This window comes from Dunckerocampus dactyliophorus, chromosome 2 (assembly GCF_027744805.1).
Source record: "Dunckerocampus dactyliophorus isolate RoL2022-P2 chromosome 2, RoL_Ddac_1.1, whole genome shotgun sequence".
Classification (NCBI taxonomy): Eukaryota; Metazoa; Chordata; class Actinopteri; order Syngnathiformes; family Syngnathidae; genus Dunckerocampus; species Dunckerocampus dactyliophorus.
In genome coordinates this window covers 14592432-14619334 of record NC_072820.1, presented here as the reverse complement: position 1 = coordinate 14619334, position 26903 = coordinate 14592432, and the positions used below count along the sequence as shown (strand labels likewise).

General features: G+C 41.5%; 3 protein-coding genes across 16 annotated transcripts in view; 2 read left to right on the top strand and 1 right to left on the bottom strand.

The window, feature by feature from the left end:
- LOC129176575 (laminin subunit alpha-3-like) overlaps positions 1-4637 on the top strand; it is an 84077-nt gene extending 79440 nt beyond the window's left edge. For all 6 annotated transcript variants that reach the window (XM_054766756.1, XM_054766760.1, XM_054766759.1 and 3 more), the window contains 8 exons: positions 54-190; positions 260-440; positions 1086-1244; positions 1323-1488; positions 1993-2150; positions 2494-2587; positions 2656-2775; positions 3807-4637. In XM_054766756.1, the coding sequence (XP_054622731.1) occupies positions 54-190; positions 260-440; positions 1086-1244; positions 1323-1488; positions 1993-2150; positions 2494-2587; positions 2656-2775; positions 3807-3955 (1164 nt within the window). In that variant the 3' untranslated portion in view covers positions 3956-4637. The remainder of the gene's footprint in view (positions 1-53; positions 191-259; positions 441-1085; positions 1245-1322; positions 1489-1992; positions 2151-2493; positions 2588-2655; positions 2776-3806) is intronic.
- A 492-nt stretch (positions 4638-5129) lies between these two features.
- LOC129176546 (tetratricopeptide repeat protein 39C-like) lies at positions 5130-18461 on the top strand. Its single transcript, XM_054766668.1, has 14 exons — positions 5130-5612; positions 7540-7588; positions 9338-9466; positions 9555-9669; positions 9733-10111; positions 14892-15060; positions 15148-15241; positions 15316-15423; positions 16196-16305; positions 16381-16504; positions 17476-17573; positions 17646-17750; positions 17834-17872; positions 17953-18461. Exons 1-14 carry the CDS (start codon positions 5467-5469, stop codon positions 18055-18057), a joined length of 1770 nt encoding a protein of 589 aa, XP_054622643.1. The 5' UTR covers positions 5130-5466; the 3' UTR covers positions 18058-18461.
- LOC129176545 (oxysterol-binding protein-related protein 1-like) overlaps positions 18443-26903 on the bottom strand; it is a 30390-nt gene continuing 21929 nt past the window's right edge. For 4 of the 9 annotated variants that reach the window (XM_054766660.1, XM_054766664.1, XM_054766662.1 and 1 more), the window contains 8 exons: positions 24178-24275; positions 23920-24102; positions 23735-23842; positions 23558-23647; positions 22612-22738; positions 22190-22496; positions 19277-19367; positions 18443-19102 (listed from right to left, as the gene is read on the bottom strand). In XM_054766660.1, coding sequence (XP_054622635.1) covers positions 19000-19102; positions 19277-19367; positions 22190-22496; positions 22612-22738; positions 23558-23647; positions 23735-23842; positions 23920-24102; positions 24178-24275 — 1107 coding nt within the window. In that variant the 3' untranslated portion in view covers positions 18443-18999. Of the gene's footprint in view, positions 19103-19276; positions 19368-22189; positions 22497-22611; positions 22739-23557; positions 23648-23734; positions 23843-23919; positions 24103-24177; positions 24276-26903 lie in introns of those variants that run through there. The other 5 variants (XM_054766661.1, XM_054766663.1, XR_008569471.1 and 2 more) reach the window with 5 other exon arrangements.

Here is a 26903-nt window from a genome sequence, read left to right as displayed (position 1 = left end):
TAGCTTTCTAAAAAAGCCAGCTTTAATTTTTTTCTGCTTGTGTTGTTTTTAAGGATGTCATGATGCAACGGCTAAACGAAAGGGTGTCCGCTACTTGTGCGCTACCTGGCTTGGTGAAAGACGCTTATCACATGGGCGGGCCTGTCAGCCGCTTGAGCTACAGCCTGCCACTACAGGTGCTGCAGCCCAGGTGAGTCGCTTCACAGTCATAGTATCTAAACAAGTCCAAGTGATCCATGATCCGCTCTTCCCTCTCCAGGCCTCACTTCTCCGTGGACGTCAGGACACGCTCTCCAGAGGGCCTGCTGTTCTTTGCTGCTACCAGAGGAGGGCACTCTCACCTGGCTTTGTACCTGTCCAAAGGCAGGATCAGACTGTCTGTCGGCAAACACAATGAGATCTTCAACAGAGAGAAGTACAACGATGGAAAGTGGCACTCAGTGAGTAGACACGTTCATCGTTCTGCGCCCTCTGCTGGATCTGATAAAAAAAAAATCCAAATAAATTATTCTATCCGCAAATTATTGTTGATCCTCTCCAAAATTGTATGGGTGCTTACTTGTCGCATGTGCCAGCCAACCAATCAAAACAATACAGCTTGCCCTTTTGCTTCATGCTTGAGAATTCAAAGATGGACTACTTTAGCTGCTGTTTCTAATATTGTGCTGATATAGCAACAGTTCTCAGCAGTTCCTTACCACGACAACCGTGATGGCAAACATATTGCTAAATTAATAACAACTTTGAGCATTACCGGCATTGAGCCCAATACAAGAAAAAAAGTCTAGAGATTTATACATGCAAACAACGTCTCCCAAAATGAGTCACAGCTTTTTTTTCCTGACCTGGCGACATACCCAGCTAACAAATTAACATTCTAAGAATGCTATTTGAACATTCTGACCATATTTTGAAATGTTAGTTGGGAATGTTTGCAGAATGTTAATGTGTGGAGATCAACTGTTGTTATCGGAATGTTAGTTGCTAATGTTGTGCAAAAACATTCACAGAACGTTTCTTGAATGTTTAACCATTTTATTAGAACATTGAAAGTTCATAAAGTGACCAGTCGATATTTCCCGCAGGTAATGTTCAGTCTAGAGAAGAAGAAATTCCGACTGGTGGTCGATGGGATCCGAGCACAGGACGGTCAGCTGACTGTGGCTGATTTGGCCTCCATGAAGCACTTCATGCCACCTGTGTTCTTGGGCAGTGCCCCATTCTACCTCCACAAAGAGTTAAAGGTACACACAGTAAAACTATGTACAGTGCACATCATCACATGTGCTTATAGTCACAGATTTTTCATTTTTAACTTCTAGTCCAAGTCCCTGCCAAAGCAATCCGTGTCGGGCTGTGTCCGCAATTTCAAAATGAATGGAGCGCCGATGTTGAATCCATCTACTAACCACGGGGCCGGCCCCTGTTTTGAGGGTCAGACCCAGAAAGGGGCCTATTTCTCAGGGAATGGAGCGTATGTCATCATCAGTGAGTTAGCACCCTTCGACAACACTAACACTGAATATAGGCTCATGTTATAACATGAAGTCCATGCAGTGCGACGCTAATGTTAAATGTCATGTCCCATCAATGTTTTGTGTCATTACTGACACCTAGTGGCTAGAATACTATATATAACTTGTATTTCAATATTTTTTACTAGTAATGGGACATAGTCAACCACAAAACAGCAATTAATACATTTTTGAAAAACCATGATTGAGGGAGCAATATTTGAACCACGATGTAGCAAGGGACAACTGTACTATAAATAATGACATTGATAGTAAAAAAAAAATAATATGTTATTTTTATAATTCAATAATTATATGGGGCAAATGGATTGCACTACTTTATCTCAACTGGTTTGCTGTCTGCTGTCTGAAGAGTAACACGTTGAGGTTGCATTACTCTGCGTCCATGCAGAACTTCATTCATAATAATCATAATAATAATAATGATATTAAATAACAAATCCATCATGGCTTCCAGATGACTCCTTCGCCGTGGGATCCAGTTTTGAGCTGCTGTTTAACATCCGACCAAGGACGCCGACCGGACTCCTGTTACACGTGGGTGATTCAATTGGGGCTCAGCCAGGAGTGACCACTTGGGGTCACTATGTCAGCATTTACCTGCTCAATGGAGAGGTGAGGCCTGACGCTCTGAATAAAGTGCACCATTTTTAGGGTCCAACAGATCATTGGGTAAGGCACCTGCTGCTGAAAATGGTCCAAAACTTTACTTTGGAGTCCAGTCATTTCCCCAAAGTAAACATAATTGGCTTCATTCATGTTCATATTAATTGTTCAAGTAGGAAGTGTAGGAAACAATGTCTGGCTAACTTCCGGAGCAAGAGCCCATTTAGCATCACCACTTGATTGATGGTCCCAACACTCTCCCATGACTTTTAGCAAGGTTCTGCCAAAGTAGTGAGATCTTGCACTAGATCTTATGTAGAAACACATGAAGCCAGTGTTTATTATTTTTTAGGTGGTAGCAAGAGTGAACAACGGCAAAGGGGAATTCATGGCGTCCGTGCGGCCAAAAACGACGCTATGTGATGGAATGTTTCATAAAATATCAGGTAAAATGCCCTCATTCATTGTCAATGCGTAAACATGTAACATATATATAAGGTGCGTTGTCCTCCAGTCATCAAGAGGAAACACGTTGTTCAACTGCATGTGGACACAGTGGACACGTACAAGATAGGACCACCGTCCTCCATCACCACCACCAGCACATATCCCCTCTATGTGGGGGGCATTCCTGGTGAGTAGACTTTGCAAAAGTATTGGGACACCCAAAGGAAGTAAAGCAATAGGGAATGGTATGGTATGGGATGTTTATTTATTTCAGACATTTCTAAGAAGTTGCATGAAGGAACATCACATGGTTACATTTGCACAATTCAACATGTCTGAAAAGGTGTAGGAAGAAGCACAGCTTATCCTTCCCCTTCTCCATGTCTATTACTGATAATTCATTCACATCATAGCTTTTACGAGTTGACACTTACAATATTTCACTTTCCGACATTCGTCATTTACATTTTTACCACTTCCTGTATGAAACCAAATTTAATATAAATGTTTGTTTATAAGACGGAACTTATATAAGCAACTTGATATAAGCATAAGTCACAAATAAATGCCAAAAAACTGATATTAGCATTTATGCATGTCTGCTTATGACAAAAAATATGATTTTTTATTGTAATTAATATAAAATTATATAAAAGTATAATTTGAAAATATCTTTTTAAAAATGTAAAATAGATTTTGTGTAAATTCTCCCCAAATTAAATTGAATGCATTAAATTAAATTCAAGTTTGTGTCTGTCATTGTTTCCAAAATTGCCCATTCCATCCCATGAAAACTTATCAGAAAATTTCCAACCTCTTTGCATGCTGTTGTTTGATGGGGTTGATGTCAAAGCTCTTAAGTTCTTCCACACCAAACTCATCAAACCATGCCTTTATGGACCTGGGAACACCAAAGTACATTCGCCAAGCTGTTTCCACAAAGTTAATTGCAATGGTTTTAAGGAACATCTCATGTTTACACTTGCACAATTCAACATGTCTGAAAAGGAGTAGGGAGAATCAGAGTTTATTTAATCCTATCCAAAGTTGGAAGCGTAGCATTTTCCAAAATCGGAAATCCTTGCTGCTGATTAATTATTCATGGATTGCTTAAAATGTGTATCTCAATGGTTTTGTCTGTCATACAGTGATATGAAATCTGTGATATTTTGCAAAGTATGGCCCAAATGACACTCACACACCTGTCACACTCTGCAGCCGACACGTCTTCATCTCTGATGACGCCACCCGTCACCTCGTCCTTCATGGGGTGCATCCAGGACATGAATCTCAATGGCGAGTCCGTCTTTTTCACCAGGTTGTCCTCTGTGTTTGGCCCGGTCAACCTCAAAGAGTGTCCCGGCTGAACTGCGCGAGGCCTCACTGCATCTTTTTGGGGACCACCTACAAGCCAACTATGATGTGCAATGTGTTACCAAAACAGAGAATGTGTGTGTATTGTATATATATCATGTGGTGTGTGTGTGTGTGTGAGAGAGAGAGAGATGAATGGATGTATTTATTTCAAAATCATGAAAAACACACCAACTTGTCAATGCTTCTAAATATGTGATGGCTGGCAGTGTACATAACACAGCACTTTAAGAACATTCATGAAAGATATTTTATGTGTTGGTGCTTGAATGGGGATGACAAATAACTATTATTATTGTTATTATTATTATTATTATTATTATTATTACAGAATGGACCCAAACATTTATACTACAATACTTTGCAGTTGATGGTGCTCGTTTGATGTTTTTTTTGTTTTTCCTTTAGCATAAATGATTATGTGTGCTGCATCAGACATGGTTTTGATGACATTTTCCATTTTGCATTCCTTTTGCATGCATTCTTCTGTGTTCTCTGTGCCAAAAAACAGCATGTCCTAATATAAGTGGAGTTGAAGACTAAAACCCGAGAATATCAACAAAGTTTACATCTGAATACAAAACAATGCAGAACAATTGGATTTAATTTTTTTTTAATAACTCGCATTCCTGTTTTGTGACCACTGATTTGTTTAGCATTTTGTAATACCTCCAATTAAATGTCTTTATAAATGCCTGTCACCATCTTTGCATTAGTAGTTGAAACAGAATATCTGACTTACTCATTTGAAGTATATTTAATTTAATTTAATTATATGGGACATAACTTCAGTTATGTCCATCAACTTCAGTGATGGGCCGCACGGTGGACAGGGTGTACCCCACATCTCGCCCGAAGTCAGCTGGGATAGGCTCCCACATACCCCCGCGACTTCATGCAGCTAACATCTACGCCTAGAGGATAATACATTTAATTGCCTTCAGGTTTTCCTTTAATGACCATTAACTTCAACAAGCAAATATGCTATTCAGCTGCTTCATACTCTTGTTACATTGTTGTTCGGTGCCTCTAAATACAACTATCAGTATCAATAGAGTGTAAACTGTGGCATTATTCGATTATTTTAGGTGAGTAAGTCCCGAAATTAATTTTGTAGGCGTACTAGTGGGATTGTAATAATTCCTATTTCACTTGAATGCAGCACACTTCCTTGACTAGAACACAAACCAGCTGCGGATCGCCTGTGTGCCGAATAGATCACGGTCGGCACCAAAAGGCAACAGTTACGTCCATAAATGGTACCTAAGACTTAAAAACTGTATTTATTCACAAGTCGTTTACGGTAGAAAATAGAAATGGACGCCTTAAATTTGGACTTCGCCTTTGGCTGAGTGTATAGTCACCAGACAGCACACGCGGACGAGTGAGCCTGTGCCTGACTCCCTCCCGCCCTCCAGCAAACTCTCTCGGCCACACTGAGTTAGTCGTCCCCGGTATTTGCTGCTGCTTCTGGTGGTAGTGGTGGCGCCGGCGGCCACCATCAATGGCAGGCCCGACGGAAGCCGCCCGGGCCACCGTGGAGGACGACGAAAATGAGCCTGTGAACGACGCTGAGCTGGCGCTGAAAGGAATCAATATGCTTCTCAACAATGGATTCAAGGAGAGCGACAAGCTATTCAGAGCGTACAGGTGAGTGTCTTCTGCCTCTGTATGTGTCTGCCTACCTTCCATTTATTTGCTTGTTACCGACTAAATAATTAATCTAACTTAAAGAGGTTTGCCTGCGTAACACCTGTCCATTTGGGATACATTTGTCTGGAGTGACTATACTATAGTTACATACAGTATTTTTCTGTTACATGAGTTATTACATCGTCTCCCGGCGTCGCATGTCTGTTCTACAAATGACGTCCTTTAATTGTTACTGTTAAAACGTCTGCCTGTGTCCGTTTGCCCCTGTAACTTGAGTACACATGGCTCCTAAAGTTAGTCTTTCTGACTTACATGAGTCTGTTATAATAGGAAAGAGTTGCTTACAAACGTCAGCCTGTTTTACAGGTCTGCTTCTCGAAGATGGTTGTGCCTGGGTTACGTCGGCTTCCTATGTTACATGTCTGCTGTCTGACTTGCAGGTGTCTGCGTTGCAAGTGTTCCACATCTGCCTGAGCTACGTTGAGTCTGTATTCTGTAAATTAGTCCTTATGTTGTGTTACAAGTGTCTGCCTGCGTCACATGAATGTGTTGTGTTATAAAGGACTTCCCATGCGTATTGTAGCCTGCCTGTTACTGTCTGGCTCTGTAACGGGAGTGACCCTGAGTTGTTCCAGGTGTCTTAATGTGTCTATGTAACAAGTGTCTGCAGATGATTGTTTTACATTAGTTTTTTTGTAATAGAAATGACGCTTACTATGTTATAGGACGGTCTGGGTCTTAGGACAATATCTTACAGAAACTTCCAATGGTACAAGTCTGCTTGTGAGTGTTTTGGGTGTGTGCTTGGCTACCCCCACCCCCACATGTGGCCATCTTTGTCAGCCGGGTGTGTCAGGTCAAAAGAAAAATTCATGTTGTTCAAACAGCTTAAGGCTGAAGGCTGTTTGAACACACAGTCAATGTTCAAACAACCATTGTAACTGCCAGTAAATCCCATAATAATGTTGGTTTGAGTGTTCTCCATGCATGATGCACTATTTAGGACTTCACAATGAGGCATAGTCTGGTGATTCTTGTTTCATTTATGGTCACTTGTATCCATGTATCCACTTTTAATCGGTTTTAAATTGTCGACAGAAATAAGAGCTAATAAATATTACATTCTCCCTCAAGATATGTTAAGCAAGTTAGAACAGGAACCAGCGCAGCAAACTGTTGGGGATTTGCTTTTAAATAATGTTGCAAAGTAACTGTCAAATCATGCAGTTACACCCCCACTCCCTCACCCCCTTGTGACCTGCCCCCCTACCTGATGCTTGAATGTCATCTCTCCCGCTAATTGCATTGCACAGTGAGGGGGTGTGCTGTTTTTACCCACTTAAATACGCACAGTCGCATCGTGGACTGATAAACACAATCGCAAGAATGTAGTAGCATTTTATTCCAAAAACATGGAATTAATGGAGAGCTAGAAGAAAAATAATGTGTTGTGTCAAACTAGTTGAGAGGGAATCAACAATGCCTCTGCTGGTTGCAGCAAATAGTGCACTCTATTTTCCCTCAATTGATGTGGTTGAACCAGTTTCACAGTGCAACCAGCAGAGGCGCTGTTGATTCAGTCTAGTTTGGTGTCTAAAGAAGTGGAGCATGACTAGGTTAGCTACATTCATACTGTACTAACTCCTTTGACGTGGAAACAAGGGTTCAGAACAGTCTCCGGTGCCATCAATTAAAAAACATACATTTTCCCTATAGCTGATCGTTTTCATTAGCAGGCATAATAATGAACATTATATAGTACAGTATAATAGTCAACTTAAAATGTAATCTAGTGTTATGAACTTTTTAGTGCCTACTAAATGAGATGATGTTGTAATGTTGTCACATTGTGTGTTTTTGTGAGGGTCTCTTTTTCGTGACCTCCATGTTCTCATCCCTCATCAGTTGTGTTCTTCCACCACAGGAACCACAGTCCCCTCATGAGCTTCGGGGCCAGTTTTGTCAGTTTTCTGGTGAGTTGTTGCGACACAGTGCACTTCTGCTCAACACTGTGATAATAGGAAGTAAGAGTAGTTTGTGCTAATGTAGTAGTTTGTTGTAAATGTTGTTTTATGCAATCATTGAGACATTATGAAAAGATTTAGCTCATATTTCTACTTTCCCAGATTTCTTAACTTGCTTTTGTGGATGCTTGTTAATCCTCAACTAAATCCAGGATTGTGTTCAATCACTTTCTGCACTTCTGCACTTTCTGTGCATGGGGGTTCATTGAGAATTACTGTTTATGTATTTTTTTTTATTAGTAGTAGTGTTATTAGTCGTACAGTATATTTATTCATCTATATTTATTTTCATATTTATTTATTGTTAAAGCATTCAACGGAACCTCTAAGGTCAAACTTCGTTGGATTTTAACACAATTTTGTGGTTTAAAAAGTCTTAAACGTTTACTGTTTATGTTATGGCAATGCGTGATGCATTTTAATACAATTTGGAAGGAACACGTTTCAAAGTTGTGTCTTGAATAGGGTTGTCCCGATCCACATTTTTTGGCATCCCATCCGATTTTTTTTTTATAGTCTTGATGATCCTTTTTTTTTTTTTTTTAAATAATAAGCTTTTGTTACACACATGAGGTTGTGGAATTGAATATGGTTATGAAAATAACTATTCAAAGCATTACAAATAATGAATTTACTTTTTTATTACACAGTATGACCAACAATATTGTTTGGCTTTTATAACAAACCTCTGTGGGTCAGGTCCCTAATCAAATAAAAGATTCAATAAAAGTCCTTCCAATAAATGATGAAATTGGAAAAAATGGGCATGCAAAATACTTTTAGAGGAGGACTAATCATTTGAAATGGGGTTTAGATCAATTTGTGGTGTTATTTAGAATATATGACATATTCCAACAAAACAAACTCTCGTCACCACAATACTAATTTATTGACGGTCCCTAGTAGAAACAACCAGCGGTTACAGCGGCACTTCCCGTACGAGCTCCCCGCACAATGACAGAGCAGTCTGGGCACAGTGAGGGGGAACTACTGCTGTAGCTACTGAGCCAAATATCCAACGTCCAACGTGAAACTAACTTCACCAGGGTACACCGCAGACATATCTGCATGCATGGTGGTGTTGCATTTTCTTTTACTGGTAGGAGTCGAGTGGCAACCAGCTTTGAGGCGCCCAGAGTTACGGACATTATACTGCAACTGTATCGGCCAGATCACGTGGCGGAATCAGATATTATCCGATCTTCACAATACAGCGGATCGGCAGCCAACCCCGATCTTGAAGATCGGATTGGGACATCCCTAGTCTTGAACTATTGCAGTTGAAGACCCGTCATAGGAAATAATGGACATTATCTGTTCCAGAGTCAAACAGTCATGAAACCTGTATAAACTGTAGGCCAATGTACTCATCTGAATGAATATTTACTGTCACATAAGTGTAAAAAGAAGTTCACCACTGCTAGTTGTAAGATTAAAAAAATAATCTTCAAAGATGATGAAACCCTAATGCAATATACCATTGTCCTGTTCATTCCTAATTGAAAAATTTGCCACTATGAGATGTGAACAACTACAACACAGTACAATTTAATCACATGCGATAAGGTAATGACTTTTTGGGATGTCAGAAGTTGTCACAAAAGAGCCACAGAAAGTGCTGAGGTCTCATGTTTGAATTTAAAGTCACGTTTTCCAGTAGTTTTGGAGGTTCCACTCACTGTTTTCCCTTTTTTGTAGAACGCCATGATGACTTTTGAAGAGGAGAAGCTGCACCTCGCTTCCGAGGACCTCAAAGCCACAGAGAGGCTGTGCGAGAGTGAAAACGCCGGCGTCATCGAAACCATCAAAAGCAAAATTAAGCGCCCGGTGAGCCAGCTCAGCTTTACTGAGAGAAAGTGCGTGTGTTGGCCATTCTTGTGTGAAAAGTTGTGTAAGTACCTTCATGTGTGGGCAGGCGGACTCTCGGGGGTCGGGTGTTGCCGCTCTGGAACGACTCCAGAGGCAGATCATCATCGCTGACTGCCAGGTTTACCTAGCAGTGTTGGCTTTCACCAAGCAGGAGCTGTCAGGTAAGGCGCGTTCACATTGGAGCATTTCATGTCGCTAACATCAATCTCTTCAATCAACCACAGCGTACATCAAAGGAGGTTGGATCCTCCGTAAGGCCTGGAAAGTGTACAACAAATGCTACGGGGACATCATGCAGCTGCAGGAGCGCAGCAGGAGGAAGGCCTCCCAGCAGCAAGTGCCGTCCTTCCCATCATCGCCATCACAATCCTCCCCGGGGCCAAGTCCTTCCCACAGGCTCGACGGCATCAGCACTGAAGCCTTGGACCGGCTCAAGGGTTCGGTGAGCTTCGGCTACGGCCTCTTCCACCTGTGCATCTCCATGGTCCCGCCACACCTCCTCAAGATTGTCAACTTGCTGGGCTTCCCTGGTGATCGCTTTCAAGGCCTGTCAGCGCTTGCCTACGCCAGCCAGAGTAAGGACATGAAGGCCCCCTTAGCTACGTGAGTATTCTATGAGTACCGATAGCGGTTTAAGTCGCCCACATTGACTTCCCCTCAGCACTTGACCTTGGGGGAATCCCTGCCGCAGTCCTAAGTTTTTTATTCCTTTTCTCCAAAAAGCTGAAGTGAACTTGGACCACCAACGGTGGTCACTTGAAAGTGTATATTAGCCACAATGTGGTAACCAGCGGTGCAGGAAAAATACATCCATGGTGTGGCAGTAATGAACATCAAAGACTGGTGCTTTGCCACCTAGGAAGAAGATGCATGAACTGAGCAAGGTATTTTTTTAATGGCAACATGTCCGAGCAAACACACAAACAAAAAACCCTGAAATTATTGACAACTACAGTAAAAATATTTTTAAACAATAAAACTAAATCGAAACAAACAACCCAACTTTAGAAACGAACTAAAATTAAACTGAATTTATAAAAAAAAAGGAAAATATGGTCATATACAAAAAGGGCCTTTTTAAATTAAAAACTAAAAAATTAAAGCATAAAAATAGGCAGGTATTTCTTAATATTTGTGAGAAGCATTATAGTGCGACACCTATAACTTGTGGTCGATCCATGATCGCTTGGGCTGAAAGTGAACAAGACAGGTGTGGTCCATCTATCACGTCCACCCCTCCCGCATCCACCTTCCCTCGGCTCTGCAAGTAGCCTCCGCATGACATCGACAATTATGTAATACCAAGTGCCAAGGGCAAGTCAACGATGGCGACTTAAAAGTGCTCATGACACCAGAACACATGTTAATCTTGTTGTTTCTGCCATGAAAAATAACACTGAAAGGCATATTTCCTGTGTTAGATGTGTACTCGAATATTGAAATACTTATAATAAAAAAAAGAAAATTAGGGAGTTCTTCTGGTTCTGGAGGAGGCAGAGCTAGTGACATCGACACCAGATGGTCCTAACTGGAACTTCTACTTCACTTCAATGCTTCCTCAACTTTTGTGGTCCAATTCTGGATGAATTGCTGTTGTTTGTTATATATATGTATGTATGTATATGCTGCTCAAAAAAAATAGAGGAACACTTCAAAAACACATCAGATCTAAACTGGGGGGAAAATGATCTTGAATATCTTACCTGATAATAAGTGGGTGATGTATTAGTAACAAAATGATGCCACATAATCAGTTAGAAATAATCACCCTACAGAGGGGGGAAATCAAAGACACCCCAAAAATGAAAGTGAAAAAATGATGCAGCACACTGGTCCATTTTGCCAAATGTCATTATAGCAACTCAAAATGATTCTCAGTAGTTTGTGTGGCCCCCACGTGCTTGTACGCATGCCTGACAACGTCGGGGCATGCTCCTAATGAGACTACGGATGGTGTCCTGGGGGATCTCCTCCCAGATCTGGACCAGGGCATCAATGAGCTCCTGGACAGTCTGAGGAGCAACCTGGCGGCGCTGGATGGACCTAAACATAATGTCCCACAGGTGTTCTATTGGGTGTAGGTTAGGTGAATGTGGGGGCCAGTCAATGGTATCAATTCCTTCATCCTCCAGGAACTACCTGCATACACTAGCCACATGAGGTCGGGCATTGTCGTGGACCAGGAGGAACCCAGGTCCCACTGCACCAGCGTAGGTACTGACAATGGGTCCAAGGATTTCATCCCTATATAATAGCAGTCAGGGTGCCATTATCTAACATGTAGAGGTCTGTGCGTCCTTCCAGGGATATGCCTCCCCAGACCATCACTGACCCACCACCAAACCGGTCATGCTGAATGATGTTGCAGGCAGCATAACGTTCTCCACGGCATCTCCAGACCCTTTCACGTGTGTCGCATGTGCTCAGGTTGAACTTGCTCTCATCAGTGAAGAGCACAGGGCACCAGTGGTGTAGTTGCCAATTCTGGTGGTCTATGGCAAATGCCAATCGAGCTCTACGGTGCTGGGCAGTGACCACAGGGCCCACTACAGGACGTCGGGCTCTCAGGCCACCCTCATGGAGCCCTTTTCTGATTGTTTGGTCAGAAACATTCACACCAGTGGCCTGCTGGAGATCATTTTGTAGGGCTCTGGCAGTGCTCATCCTGTTCCTCCTTGCACAAAGGAGCAGATACCGATCCTGCTGAGGGTTGAAGGACCTTCTACGGCCCTGTCCAGCTCTCCTGGAGTAACTACCTGTCTCCTGGAATCTCCTCCATGCGTCCGGGTACCGCAGTGATGCCCTGGACCAGATCTGGGAGGAGATCCCCCAGGACACCATCCGTAGTCTCATTAGGAGCATGCCCCGACATTGTCAGGCATGCGTACAAGCACGTGGGGGCCACACAAACTACTGAGAATCATTTTGAGTTGCTACAATGACATTTGAGCAAAATAGACCAGTGTGCTGCATCATTTTTTCACTTTCATTTTTGGGGTGTCTTTGATTTCCCCCCTCTATAGGGTGATCATTTTCATTTCTATCAAATTATGTGGCATCATTTTGTTACTAATACATCACCCACTTATTATCAGGAAAGATATTCAAGATCATTTTTCCCCCAGTTTAGATCTGATGTGTTTTCGAAGTGTTCCTATACTTATTTTGAGCAGTGTATATATATTTTTATTTTATGCACGCTTGTTGTGTTGAAGGCTTTTTTTGGAGCACTCGAGGAGACGCAGTAAGCTTGTTGACGTTTCTAAAAGACATCAGTCACCTTGTCAGAGGCGTCTGTAAACTTCATGGGACAAACGTTACTGCCCCGCAAATGGAAATAAAAAGTCGAAAACCCACAAGATGTTCAACTGTGGAAAAGCGTGCCAAGGTGGCGCTCAGTCAGTTCACATTTCTCCAGCCAATATACAGGTACTCCATAGTAGCCATCTTAGTGCTCAGGGTGGCTAATGCAGCGCTAATTCCTTAGTGATGCACTTGCTAGGTGGCTAATGTGCTATCTGTTGTAGCTATCACTGCCAGTAAAACATATCATATGCCTCACAACACACCATTAGTGAATGTTATTATTTTTGTGAATATATCACTTTCTTCACGTGCGTTCATGGCTGTGCTATTTTGCATCTACAGTAATTTCCGGTGTAACACGAAATTGCTCTTGACCTGAATTGTTTGCAGTCACTTGTCTTTCTATCCTGTCTTACAGTCAATCTGTCAGTTTCAGTAAGTAAATACATACTGTATATTTTTACTAGATCTATTCTACAAATCCTAGAATAACACTATGGGGTTTCATTCCACGGCTAACTGGTGTGTCATTTTCTAGTTGTCTGTCATATACTGACAGTCAAAAAAACATACTTGTGGTCGTTTTTTGTGTGTGTGATATCATAGTGATCACAACCAACACAATATCGGTGAATGTTATTATTGTGTTATTGGTGTAAATATGTCACTTTCTTGGCTTTGCTGTGAGTTCATGGCTGCAGGTGTCACAACTAAGATGGCTTTGGTTCAGAACTCGCTGGGGAGCGTGTCAAAATCACTAGCTGTCAGCAGTATGACAAAAATGTTTATTTATATGTTAAGTGAGTACTTTTGTTTTGTTTTTGTCAAACTTATTTTGGTGTCATCAGCAGCCGATATTTGTGCTGTCCTAAGCAAACAACACATTTCAACAAGAATATCCGGTCGCTAACAACCTCCTTGATCGATAAGAATCAGTCAGAAATCCTTAGATTCAATTGTAGAGACATGCAGCGGTTATTGCAAGACTAGCAATCCGTCGACAGTGTGTCTCTAAAACTATATTTGATATTGATCCCATTAAAAAAAAAAAAAAACATGTTCATTCAAGTATTTTTTTTTAATTTTTTTTGGTCCGTGTTTGACTTTATTTTTGCCAATGCCATACATGCTTGGGGATCTTGGGGATGTGGTCTTTTACGCATTTGAAAATATTGTAAGAAGTCACTTTTATACATCAACAAATGTTAACCATAGAATCATATGGAATCGAACTGTATCATTCGTACACTGTATCGAACTGCACCAAATTATGTTTTTACAATGTTGTTTTTTAATCGTATCGAATTACCGTACAAAGAGATTTACAACTCTAATTTCAACACATCGATATTCCATTACATACAAAAACTTACAGTTCAGCAAACATTAGTGGATTCCATATGCCAGTGTATGTTTTTTATTGGGCTTTTGTTGCTTTTTTGGAACAGGAAAAAGCGAAAAGGAAGAAAAACATGTACAAAGCACATTGGGGAAGATGTTGATTACTTTAGCTAAACCGCAAGTTATTGATTAACTGCTATGTGTGTGTGGTTACTTGGTATCCAAGTCAGATGGATATCAGTATATAATTTTACACTTGTACGACAGTCCTTTTATATATAAAAAAAATTGCTAATCTAATTTACAACATCTTATTTACTTATGCCCTCATTTGTTGTCAAAGTTAAAAGCGTGTTTAAAGGGTGTTGTACTGTATTACCACAGTGCTTATCTTTTTACGCTTGTATGGAAGTTAAGAATGTGGCACAGAAACGGATTGTTTTATTTGCATCATCTTCTATGGGAAACCTAAATCCAAAATAAACTATAGGTCATCCAGCTTCTTGGCATGTGTTGCGAGGTTAGAGGTTTTACTGTATTGCTCCGCCAAGGTGATCATGTTCATTGTTAGAATTTAAAGTTATTTTGTAAACATATTGTATAAGTGTTTACTGCATGAATTTGGGCAGGTGCATATTGGCATATTTATTACTGTGAGTGCTTAACTTTAGAATGGAATTGCAAAACGTCCAAAGGCTACTGTTCGACAGGCTGACGTTCTTGTGTCCTATGACAGCTTGGCCCTCTTGTGGTACCACACGGTAGTGCAGCCCTTCTTCTCCTTGGATGGCAGTGACACACACTCGGGGCTTTTGGAGGCCAAAGCCATTCTTCAGCAAAGAGAGACCACCTATCCCAACTCGTCGCTCTTCATGTTTTTCAAAGGCAGAGTCCAGCGTCTAGAGGTAAGTGTGTGTCAAGAATGGCACAGTCACACACTGTGTCAGACACGTGAAATGCTGAGGTCATGCCACACAACTTCCTGCATGTAGAGCCAGATCAGCAGCGCTTTGACATCCTTCAGCGATGCCTTGGAGTTGGCTTCAGATCAGCGGGAGATCCAGCATGTGTGCCTGTATGAAATAGGTACGGTTTCTCCTCCTATATGTCAACATCTGTGACTTGTCTTCGTGCTTACATGTGCATGCTGGCTGCTTCAGGTTGGTGCAACATGATCCAGCTCAACTACTCTGAGGCTTTCAGGGCCTTTGAGCGACTGAAGAACGAGTCCCGCTGGTCCCAGTGCTACTACGCCTATTTGACCGCAGGTAGGGAGCGTCTATGCCAGGGGTCGCCAGCCTGTTGATTGTGAGCTACTAGTCGATCTTTGGGACTTTGCCAGTTGATTGCAAGAAAATTTTGAAAAAAAATGTACAGTATTATCACATTAGTGCCGTCACCTCCAGGAGAGCGACCAACTGGCACGCATTTTGTACACTGAACACGCCTGTACGCCTTGCTGCTATCAAGGCTGCTACCAGCGAGCCCCAGCAAGGAGCCCAATCCCCAATACCCGGCCGGAGGTACACTAGTACACCGGCTCGCCTCGTACACCGACTCTCCCCTCCCACGCTAGCAAAAAGGTTGAGCAAGAGAGGGAGGGAGTGACAGAGCGCATGCAGCGATGTGCCTTCGCGCACAACAGTAATTATTGCACATTAATAGGGCTCAAAATCTGCCTTTGCTACCTCAAAGTTAAGGCACAATTATAACTCCATAGACATGCAGCTACAAAAAAATCTTTGAGCCGCGATGATGCTGCTCATTAAGGGCCGACTGTTTTGTCTTCATCGCTCGCCCACTACACCGAGCCAACAAGCCAAATAAGAGTTGGGGTTTGCTCATGAGGCCGATGCCACAAGTCAAACCCTAATCACAAAAGTGGGGGGGGAATAGACCTTGCGCAGGTTCACGGCCGAGATCGGGGATCTTGGTCTCAAGAAGGTTTGTGACACTGACCACTGGTCTATGCTGTTGTTGGACTTTGTGTCGGCTCCTGCTTGACGCTGATGTGCTCTTGTTTGTCTTGTTGATGTGCAGTGTGCCAGGGAGCCATGGGCGACCTGCAGGGAGCACTAACTGTCTTTAAGGATGTTCACATACTTTTCAAACGCAAGAATAATCAAATAGAGCTCTTCTCTATGAAGAAGGTCAGTGAGTAGATTCCCTGCTCAAATCAGGTTCATGTTCGAACTAATGATATGCACACATTCATGTTGTCACAGGCTGAGAAGTTGAGGATCTCCAGTCTGTCCAAAGAACTTTGTATCTTGTCAGTCATTGAGATTCTCTATCTGTGGAAAGCCCTCTCAAACTGCTCTACCAATGAACTACATGCTATGATGCAAGGTACTCCTCTACACTTTCATACTCATTGCCTCTTTTGTACCCTGTCTTTGAAGCCACTTTATCATTTGGTACCCTGCTACTCCTTGGTGCATCTCCGTTGTTTTGGTTGTCCCCCATTTATTCTGTTAAACCCCGTGTTTGGTACACTGTTGCCAACTCCTCTGTAAGAAAAGCAGCTATTGGCTGTCCTAGAAGTCGCTAGATGATGTCCTTGGCTAATTTTCATATTTTCATTTGATGTAACAGTGTATAAAAAATCAGAACCTTGTAGGAGAGACAAAAGTGAGCAAAAACACCTTAATTACCTTAAACTTGCTTCTTGGCTTGTTAATTTAAAATTGGCCATCATGTCATCCAAATAAAATAATTTCAATATTTTTATCTCGGCCAGTGCCTCTCAACGTTAAGACAGCCTAATAATTCCATCTGGACTTGCCTCCAGCCACCACCTCTTATCTTGCAGTTTGGACTACTTGTTTAATTTATCACACATCATTCTCCCAACACACGTTCTGACACACTGACAGGTAAGTGACCGAGTCTGAATGAGTCTTCAGTGAAAAAGTCGCTAGATTTGTTGCTAGTTGCTTTAGAGAAAATATGTTCAGCCAGGTTTAGCTACAAAGTTGGCAACACTGGTTTGGTACCCTACTTCTCTATGGTGCATTACACTCTTTGGTTCCCCTCTGTTTGGTACGCTTCTGTTTGGTGTCCTCTACTCGGTTATCAGTTATCTTGGGACCCTCCTACTCTTTGATAACCCACTATTCTTTCATTATTTTGTACTCTGCTACTCTATGATCTCATAGTTTTCTTGCCCTTTACTCTTCAGTATGCATCCATTCTTTGTTACCCGTTACTCTTTGTTGTTATTCTTTAGTACCCCCATAGACTACGCTTTGTTACTTTTGTACTTGCTGTTCATGGATGACAACAGGTAAAAGAAAGAACCTTTGGACATTTTGTTTTAGTCCTTCAGGCTATTGATGACGCCTCATGTGCGGGGCTGAAAAACCTGCTTCTAGGTGCCGTGAGCAAATGCCTCCATAACACCCAAGATGCCATTCAGGTATTGTGATAATAATGATGATAGGAGCTAAATTAGCTTAGCTGTAACTGAGGTACAGCGTTGTCTTTGCAGTATTTCCATGTGGCTTCACGTGATGAGGTGGGCCTGCTGAGCAACTCATACGTGCAGCCTTACTCCTGCTACGAGCTGGCCTGTGTGCTCCTCACCGATCCTGAGGTAGTAAATATCTCCTTCCTGTGAGAAGATTTCAGACATACATGATTATGTTCTAAGGCTGACAGTTTGACTTGTTTTTCCAGTCTGCAGCTAAAGGCCATACATTGATGCTTCAGGCAAAGGTATCAGAGCATAGTTGTTGAATGCAAGAATGCTAACACACATGCTATTGCCAGTTTAGAACTAAGGTTTTCCTTTGCAGGAGGACTATGCAGGCTATGACTTTGAGAACAGGCTTCATGTTCGCATCCACTCTGCCCTTGCCTCCATGCGAGCTGCAGCTCAACCAAGACACCATCAGCAATAACGGGGGCAAAAAAAAAAGCAATCTGTACAATTACAAATATGTTACATTTTAAAGTCTATTTATGTTGGTTTTCTGAGCCAAAAGGGAGCACAACACTTTTGCTAATCTACAGGTAGGAGTATTACACTGCACATTTTTAAACTTTACTCCCCCCCCCCAAATGTTTTGCACGTATTTCTTTTGTACGGTATACAGTATGTGCCAATCTTTGATGGTTCACACAGGCACAGTGGTACTTTTTGCTGTAAAGTAGTTCCTCTTTATATTCAATGTTTAAAATAACAAATTTGGTTTTAGACACTGCTGTTTAACAATGGAATAAATCAGTTTGAAAATTCTGTGCTTCTAAAATCTCAAGTCGTTGGGTAAAAGAAGCCACTAAAAATAAAATGATACATCATGCAGTTTTTAATCCAAGCAAGCAAAACCAATTATAATTGAGCATTTATTTAACAATAGAAAAGTTTAGATTCTAAAAGAGTGATTATAATAGAGAAAACAAAGTCTTAGCAGCTACTCACATGAGGAGGGTGTGGGAGGTGGTGGTGAGACTTGCATAGTTAGTGATTCACATGCATTTACTGCCAAATGAATGCATATATTGCTAGGACGATACAATCATACTGAACTTTGTGTAAAAAATATATGCTACATTGAGTCACAGTCTTGTATGTGCACTCTCTATACAAATATGAAAAGTATTCTAATCCAATCACACTTTCATTATCTTACTATGATTGCACTACTAAATATTTTGATAACGACACACAGTAAAACTATGCACACACAGTAAGATCCAAAACAAATGTCAGTGGTAAACAACTACTTTTACAAATGACTTTTTATGCTCATACGGAAGTTAACCAGAATGCAGCTGCTTTTTAACATCTAAAACATTTTCAAAAGTCAGTACAAATGGGTCTTAGCTGTGTTTCCACCCTGCTAGTAGATGTCAGGCAACTGGGTATACTCCCTGTCCCAGTAGCCTTTCAAGTAGAGCCAATCTTGAGCTTTGTTGTGTGGGTTGGGTCCTTGCTGAAACCACCTGTAGACGTTTGGCAACAGTATTACATTATACTGTATTGCTGAGCCGGAAAATAACAAGCCGTTGCAATAGTGTACTCTGTCTAGAGGGGGCGCTGCACAGCAACCAGCAGCAAGAAGTCAATGCAAAGATTGCTTCTCAATAGTATGGATGGGAGAAAGGGATGTCGTTCACCTCGTTTTCCAATCGTCTGTGGACTTGCCGCGATTCTTGCGGGCCATCCTCTGTTTTTCCTCCAGTCGCTTCTTCTCTGCACTGGCTACATCTTCCATGCACACACACACACACAAATACATTTAACATATGGCAAAACAGTGGATCCCTGCATACTTCTTTTCTCCTAACACAGGCCATTTTTTCCACAGAAAGCATCTCATTCACCCTAAGTCAGTAAAGGATAGTGATACTGTATACATGCACATCTGTTCAAAAAAGCCCACATTTTTTTACATTTATGCCTTTATGTGTCACTGATATTTTTTTGTCAAGCGGTGAGATTTTGCACTTTGGCAGCCCTTGACGGCACCATAGAAGCAAAAGTGAAACTTATATGTAACTTTTACACTCTGGTTTCATCTGTTTATCAATCATCTTGCATTATCATTCATCAAAGGTGAGTACTTATACATTTTATTCTTTAAAATGTGTTCAGTAAGCGTGTGAGGCATAGTTGGAAAGTTCTGGAGCTGAATCCAATTTATAATGAATAATAATTACAAGCCTTATTGCAAATGTTAAAAATCAGAGGATAACATCAAGCTAGCAGTTTGGCAGGGGAGGGGAAGCAAGCCATGTGTCAAAATGGGCATCCTGCTTGTGCCTGTCACATACTCATAGCAGGGATCTTGGGGGCCCAAGGCAAACTCCACATCCTTGTACTGCACTGACAAAAGTTTATTATTTTTAAGGTGAGTGTGTAAGGCCACTTTTTCTCCTGCCTTTGAAATCTGCTATCTGTCAACTTAAGTTGCTAGTTACATGTCATGTTTATATACCCACCCCAAACCATGGTAAATATCAGTGTTTATCATCTACTAACAATTGTGAATATGAGAAAATTGTAATATTTCCTGAGCTAAAGTCATTGAAATCCTCCCAGGTGATTATTATGATTACCTAACAAGTGAATCATCTCGACACTTTTACTGTAATAGATAAGAACTTTAAGCAACATTTAATATAGCTTACAGCTTTAATCTCTGTGTTGAAAAGCATCACTCTCAGCTTCATCTCTAGAAATGCATTTTCTGCAGCTGGCAGTAGCGGTGCTGTTGTCAAGGAGTATTTGGCTCTTGCTGTTGTGTGTCTACATTTGTTTGACTGTGAAAAAGGTTGAATGGTTTGGTAGTTTTGATAAAAACTGATCTTCCTCTTGCCTTCTCATTTTCTCTGCTCTACTGAGGTAACTGCTTCATTTTTCTCCAAACCGTGCCAACAAATTTGTTTTGATTCTTCCTGAATCATTCTGCACATGTGCAGTAACATGGAATAGTCCATTGCATGAGAAGGAAGGGGGGCGCGGTAGAAACGATCATGAGTTTTATCAATCGTTTGGTGGCCCTTGGAAATCTCTGGGCCCTGTGTTTGCCTAATGATAAGTCCACCACTGCATGTGCTGCCCTAGTTAAGCCAGTCAAAGAGGAAGCCTCATGAAGCGTAGAGGCTTTCCTTCAAATTTTGCTGGAACAGATTCAAAGTTTTGGTGCTTCAGTAAAAGCAACATGAGGTACATCTGGTGGAAGAGTGAAGTCAAAGCAACCTATGTCACTTAACGGAGTGAAACACTGGTTGCCATTACTAAATTGCACAAAAAACTCACCAGTGCTCTCTTTGCAAACCCACATCATTCAATAGCTTGATGGTTATTATACACACAAGTTACCGCCAAAACAACCTGTCAAACCAATGACAGCCACCAATCTGTTTCGAGCCGTCAATGCGCACTGTGACGTATGACGCTTCAAACGTAAATTTGGTCGCATGATATTTACAGAATGATGCAAGCTCCAAAGCACTATTTTGAGGCATTGTGATTCAGGAAGACTGAGACAAGCTTCGAGGTTTCAGGTTCATATTATCATTTGTGTTATTTGTAGAAAAGTTTGTGTAGGGGCAGAGCTACACATGCTGCCGTCTGTTGATTGGTTGATGGAGAATTGTTACTTCCATCTGAAAATTGGAATGTAACATGCAGCCACCTCACATGGGCAGTTTCAATTCATGTGACCTTTTGGTCCCGATTTGTTTTTGGTATGTTTTATCAGTGAAGTGCGGAGGTCTATTGAAGCTGAGGTGCTCTGTTGTTCAAGTGGGTGACACAACTGGCAATTCATCAATTCACTGAGGCCCGGCGTCTATTAGAGCAGGGGTCCCGAACCATGGAAAACTTTCAGGAGCAATGATAGACATTTTTTACACTTACTTTTTTGCATGTTTATGTCGCTTTGTTTCATTACGTTTACCGGAGCATTTATTCCCACTTTGTTCGGGGGTCCGCGACCAAAATGGGAATAAAGTGGAAGTTTCTCTGATGCTGCCACAAATACTTTTATTTTTCCTGTTCTTCTCTCACCTCACCGTTGTTCCCAAATGTTGGTGCTGGGTGTGAATGTATAAAGGTGAGGTTTGATGACATATCTATGTTGACTGCTCATGTTCGTATTCAGTGTCAATTTGATAGCACACGTAAAAAAACTGAATCTTTTCTCTGGAGAACAAAGTCCGGGCTCGTACCAATGGTGAGTATACATGTATATTTATTTAGTGCTTTTAATTTGATGTTGCTGGAAGCTACTTTTCTGATACTTTTGTTCAGTGCAGTCAGACAAGATGTGACATCAGCACTTTTAATGTGAAGGCCAGAAGTGTGTTTTCGTCCTTCCTTCATGTTAAGCTTTCGTCAGTGGTCATCTTAATGAGACCCTCGGTTATACAGTATATTGAGCTTGTCTTTGTTTTATTCACAACACATAAATAAATAGTATTGCATTACATTATTACCATGCCAGAGGTTTGTTGGAACGTGAATCGAGAATACTTTTTGCATGCTTTTTACTGATGATGTCATATGAAGTAGATAGACTGTACCGATATCTCCATTCTCCATAGCACGTATGTCAGGTCTGAGGCGACTATCCGTGGACGGCAGCACGCCCTCCACCCTATTGACGAGCTCGTTCAGCTGCATGGCAAACTTTGAGAAGGCATAAAACTGCAAAGGAGAGAGTACAGTAGTGGGGTGTGTAAAGAGACAAAACATCATTTCAAACTCTCTGACCTTGGCTGAGTTATCAGGCCGAGGTGTCATCTTCCAGATGAGCTCACTTCCCGGGATGACCTGGACCGTCTCGGCCTCAGGTGGAGGCATTTCCTCGGTTTCTTCATCCATACTACTCTGAGGTCAGAGGTCACAAACATGCACGCACACACGCACACACACACACACACACGCTCAATGCATTGATGAAAACGACAGTCAGGTGGTGGTGCCAAAAACAAAAAACAATTACCCGTTTGGATGGCTTTTTCTCCTCGAAAGTTTTTTTGTCTGACTTTTTGTGGCTGTCAAAAGTGGCGGGGTCAACTGTGTATAAGCACTCGGTCCACTTGCCGTAGATGGCACACAGCTTCTTCTTGCTGCAAATATATAACCATCAATTCAGAATCAGCTTTATTCACCATGTATGTTACCACACTAGGATTGTTCGTATTATCAAGCATAAACATTGCTAAATGAACTGAAATACAAATATAAGGCATTAAGAAGATGCATTCAAAAACAGTATTCTACACTGGTCACTAGATGTCAGTATGTGAAACATAAGCACCAGGCTTCATGGCTGGAGCAATAGGGCATTGCAGGTTTGAATGATCTCACAACAGGCACAGAAATAACACAATAATCATAATAACACGTGCTACTGTTGCGTGCGGCCATAATCTAGCTAACACTCAACTCTGAACTTCCGACACATACAAGTTTTATGTATGTCTTAAATGGCTTATTTTCTCAGATATTTACTATCTTGTGTAATATGAGTGTAAAAGTGACTATACGGGTCTTATTTAATGTCTAGAGAGATCTAATAATAAAAAAAAACATACTTAGAAGGTTGTAAACAGGTTTTCTATGCTCTATGAAAATATTCCATTTATCAAGAAGGAATCCTACTTCACGGAAATTCACTTGTCACGTACGGGTGTTGAACAAATAAACTGTGATGGATTATTGTAATTCTGAATTGTAAATGAGTAAGAAAAATAAAACACTTCATAGTTTGATAGTACAGCTAGTGACGCCAAAACTAAAATTGTGGAAATGCAACAAATTGAGAACCTGGAGTATATTCAAGGATCAGAATGTGTGCCGTGTATGAAAAATGCTTACATGTTGGCAGGTCTGTTAATTAATTTTCCCTTTTAAAAAAAAAAAAGACCTAAACAGTAAGAGGATACCTTTTGTCTAGAATGTATCCCTCCACTTTGTGGAGCTCTTTGCCAAAGAGACCACAGGGTTTGAAGGTTATGCTGCATCGCTCTCCAGTCCTGACACACAATCAGACTCTTGATCAGTTCTCCTCAAATTGTGTGTGGGTGTACGCCTTCATGTAAACAGCACAAGAGCAGCATTACTTGTGATTGACGACCTCCATGCTGCCGTACTGCTCGATCCAAAGCTGGCCCACGATGATGTTGTGTACGCAGCAGATGGGGTTAGTCCAGGTGTAGGCTTCATTGTACCTGCAAAGAGAAAGGTGGTGACAAGTGGCAACAGACGAGGAACACAACAAACCTCACACAGAGCTGCTAACACTCACTTGGGAAGCTCCAGTGTGATGATTCCTTTGGGCTCTGCTTCTATGCTCTTACCCCAAAACTTGAGTTTAGGGTAGATGGAGCCGTGGAAGACGAAATCCTCCTTGAGGCCCTCGGCATGGAAGGCACTGACAGGAGGGTGGTGGCTCACTTGCTCCGATACCCACCTGAAGCCCAAGTCGTCTCTGGTGGAGAAAGAGCAACTGGTTTGTTTTAAACAAGCATATTAGTGCATTTATCACACATTGAGTCCAGCTCACCTGATGAGCTCGTACGTCTCACCCAGTAGAGGGTTGAAGGGTTTCCCGGTCCTTTCCCACTGTGATGCTACAGCTGACACAGCAAATGCTGCAACACACTGCACAGCGTGTGCAGATGATGACATTATTGCAGCTACCTCATGCAAACACACAATCAGTGTATATTGACACATGGAAATGATGATAAAAGGTAACTTCCAGTTCACACTAACCTTTGGGCAGTGGAACCTACACATATAAAAATAGGTTAACCACTATTAATATACTGTACATGTCCCTTTTTAAAGTCACAAAAGTGTAAAAAAGAAGTTAACCACTATCAATATTCATGTCACTTTTACATTCTCCTTAGGGGTGTCACCTGGCACTCACTTCAAGAGACAAGACGGTACACGAGATTGGGTCTACGAGAATGAGACCAGACAAGATTCTAAAATTACTTTTAACCAAGGTACAATGAAAAAAATATTTTAAAAAAATGACAATACATTCCAATCTACCAATTTAATTTCTACTACGTTACACTCTTCTGCACTCTGTCTGTATGCTACCGGCCCCGCCTCCACCCACCATGACAAAGAGACTTTATGACTGACAAAAAGGCTCACGCCATTCATGCCATTGTGCTATGGAACAAACATGTGAAGGTGCTGAAACCAGTGCAGTGAACTCTCTTCCTGCTTGTTTGGAGGCGAGAGAAAGAAAACAGACACATATGTACATGGCAAAATTATCAACCTCATTTTCATGACAACAACGAGATATCTATCACGTTTTAATCTTGCAAGATCTTGTGACACGAGATCTTGTGACGCCCCAAATTCCCCCCAGTGTAAAAAGCTCAAGTGAACCACCAAAAAACGTAAAAACAATAAAATACTTTACTTCAGATGCACTGGAGTCTTATTGCTTTGACAGCAATTTTGCTTCCCTTACATCACTTTCAGGGTATATTGTCTATATTCACTTCAACAAGTCAAATACAAAAGCAAAACAGACATGAAAGTGTAGTGCTGTTGATAAGTTTTCACTGTAGCGAGTCCCTGGGACCCACAGGTGGTAAATTGAGTGGGTCCCAGGAAAACTCAACAGTAATTCTTCCTATTTCTTGTATTTTTACTTTTTCTGAAATTGTAGTGTAAAATTCCTTTTATGGTGGTATGGTATGATATTGTTATAATTGATGTATATATTGGTTTAAAGTTCAAAATGTATGTGAAATTAAACAAATTCAATTCCAAATGTGAAAAGTTTACAGATACAATGCCATATACAGGCAATGTTGTGGTACTGTCACGAGGCTGATCAGTAGTACTGAAAGCACAAAATACAGATGCAATTTTTGCGTTCTCCTTTCCTTGCTTACTCGAGAAAAACGGGATGTCGTTGGAAGTGGCATGTATGAACAGACGCCTTGTGGGCATGACAAAATGGCGACTGCCATTCAACAAATGTGAATGGCAAAATAATGGTCTTTTTTTCCCCTAATATTTATCCGCTGTGCAAAGCGGCTAAATTATAAGCCACTAGGGGTGTCACGAGATCTCACGAGATTAAAACGCAACAAGATTTCTCGTTTGGAGCAAAGCTACAGTAACTATGGCATCGCTACTATAAATGATAATAAACGTATTATGGAAGTGGTAGTGTGTAAAGCCTTATTGGAACCGCACATCAAATGCTTTCCACACACTTTAAACCCTGCAGTCTAACCCACCTTGGTGTTTCCAGTGTCAGCATCAGCGAGTGACGTGTGTTTTTTTTTCCCCATCAAACACTTTTCTGCACCCATAATGACCGTTATCATTAGTCACCATCAACATGAATACTCGCAGCAGCACCGGATCTGCTCGGAGCAGGTGTCCGACAACAGGGCACCATGGCAGCCACAGCAGGCGCCTCTTTCCGCTCTATGCTCTGGTTCTCCAGACCTACGGGATGGCACCAGGGCTGCCCGGAGCTTGTGTCAGACATGAGAGCGTATTGTGGTGATCATAACTCCGCTTCATAATACACCTCATATTCAGAGGAGAGCCGCGTTGACAATTTAGTGACATGGTGTCTATATTTAGGCAGTAACGGTGCGCATTAAAAGTGAAGGACAGGACGTGTTTCTTGCGTCATGCATTTATTCGGTAATTAAACACAATTGGTCAACAAAAGGTGAAGTATCCTCCCTGCAGGGTCCTGATAACACACATCTGATTGTGCTGTAGCAGTGCAATGCCGATTTGAAAGTTCTAAAACCTCCACAGTGCAACCCGACAGAGACGGGCAGTTTGGACAAACTCCCACTTTGCCTGGCAGCACCTTACCTTCCTGGTGAGACACGCATGAGTGTCCAAAGTGTGGAACGTGGCCCATTGCAAAAATAAAATAAACAACAACTCAACGAAAGTGGACAAACAGAGCAAAAAGGCACAATGTAACGACAAAAAACTAAACTGTTGAGACAAAAAAACTAATAAAAACACACAATAAAAAAGTAGCTTTTTTAAAATTATAAATATCAAAAGGACAGCTGGACAGCCCTGATGGAAATATACAAAGACAAGTAGATACGCCAAAAACAGTGAGCTGGCATTGTTCAGCTACAAGCTGAAATTATGAATGCTGACATCCCTATTGAAAAGTGAGCATTTCAAGAAATGCTGCAAACCTTTGACACAGTAACAATTCACTACGAGAAAGTGCATGTGACAAACGTCAATTCTGCAACTATTGCA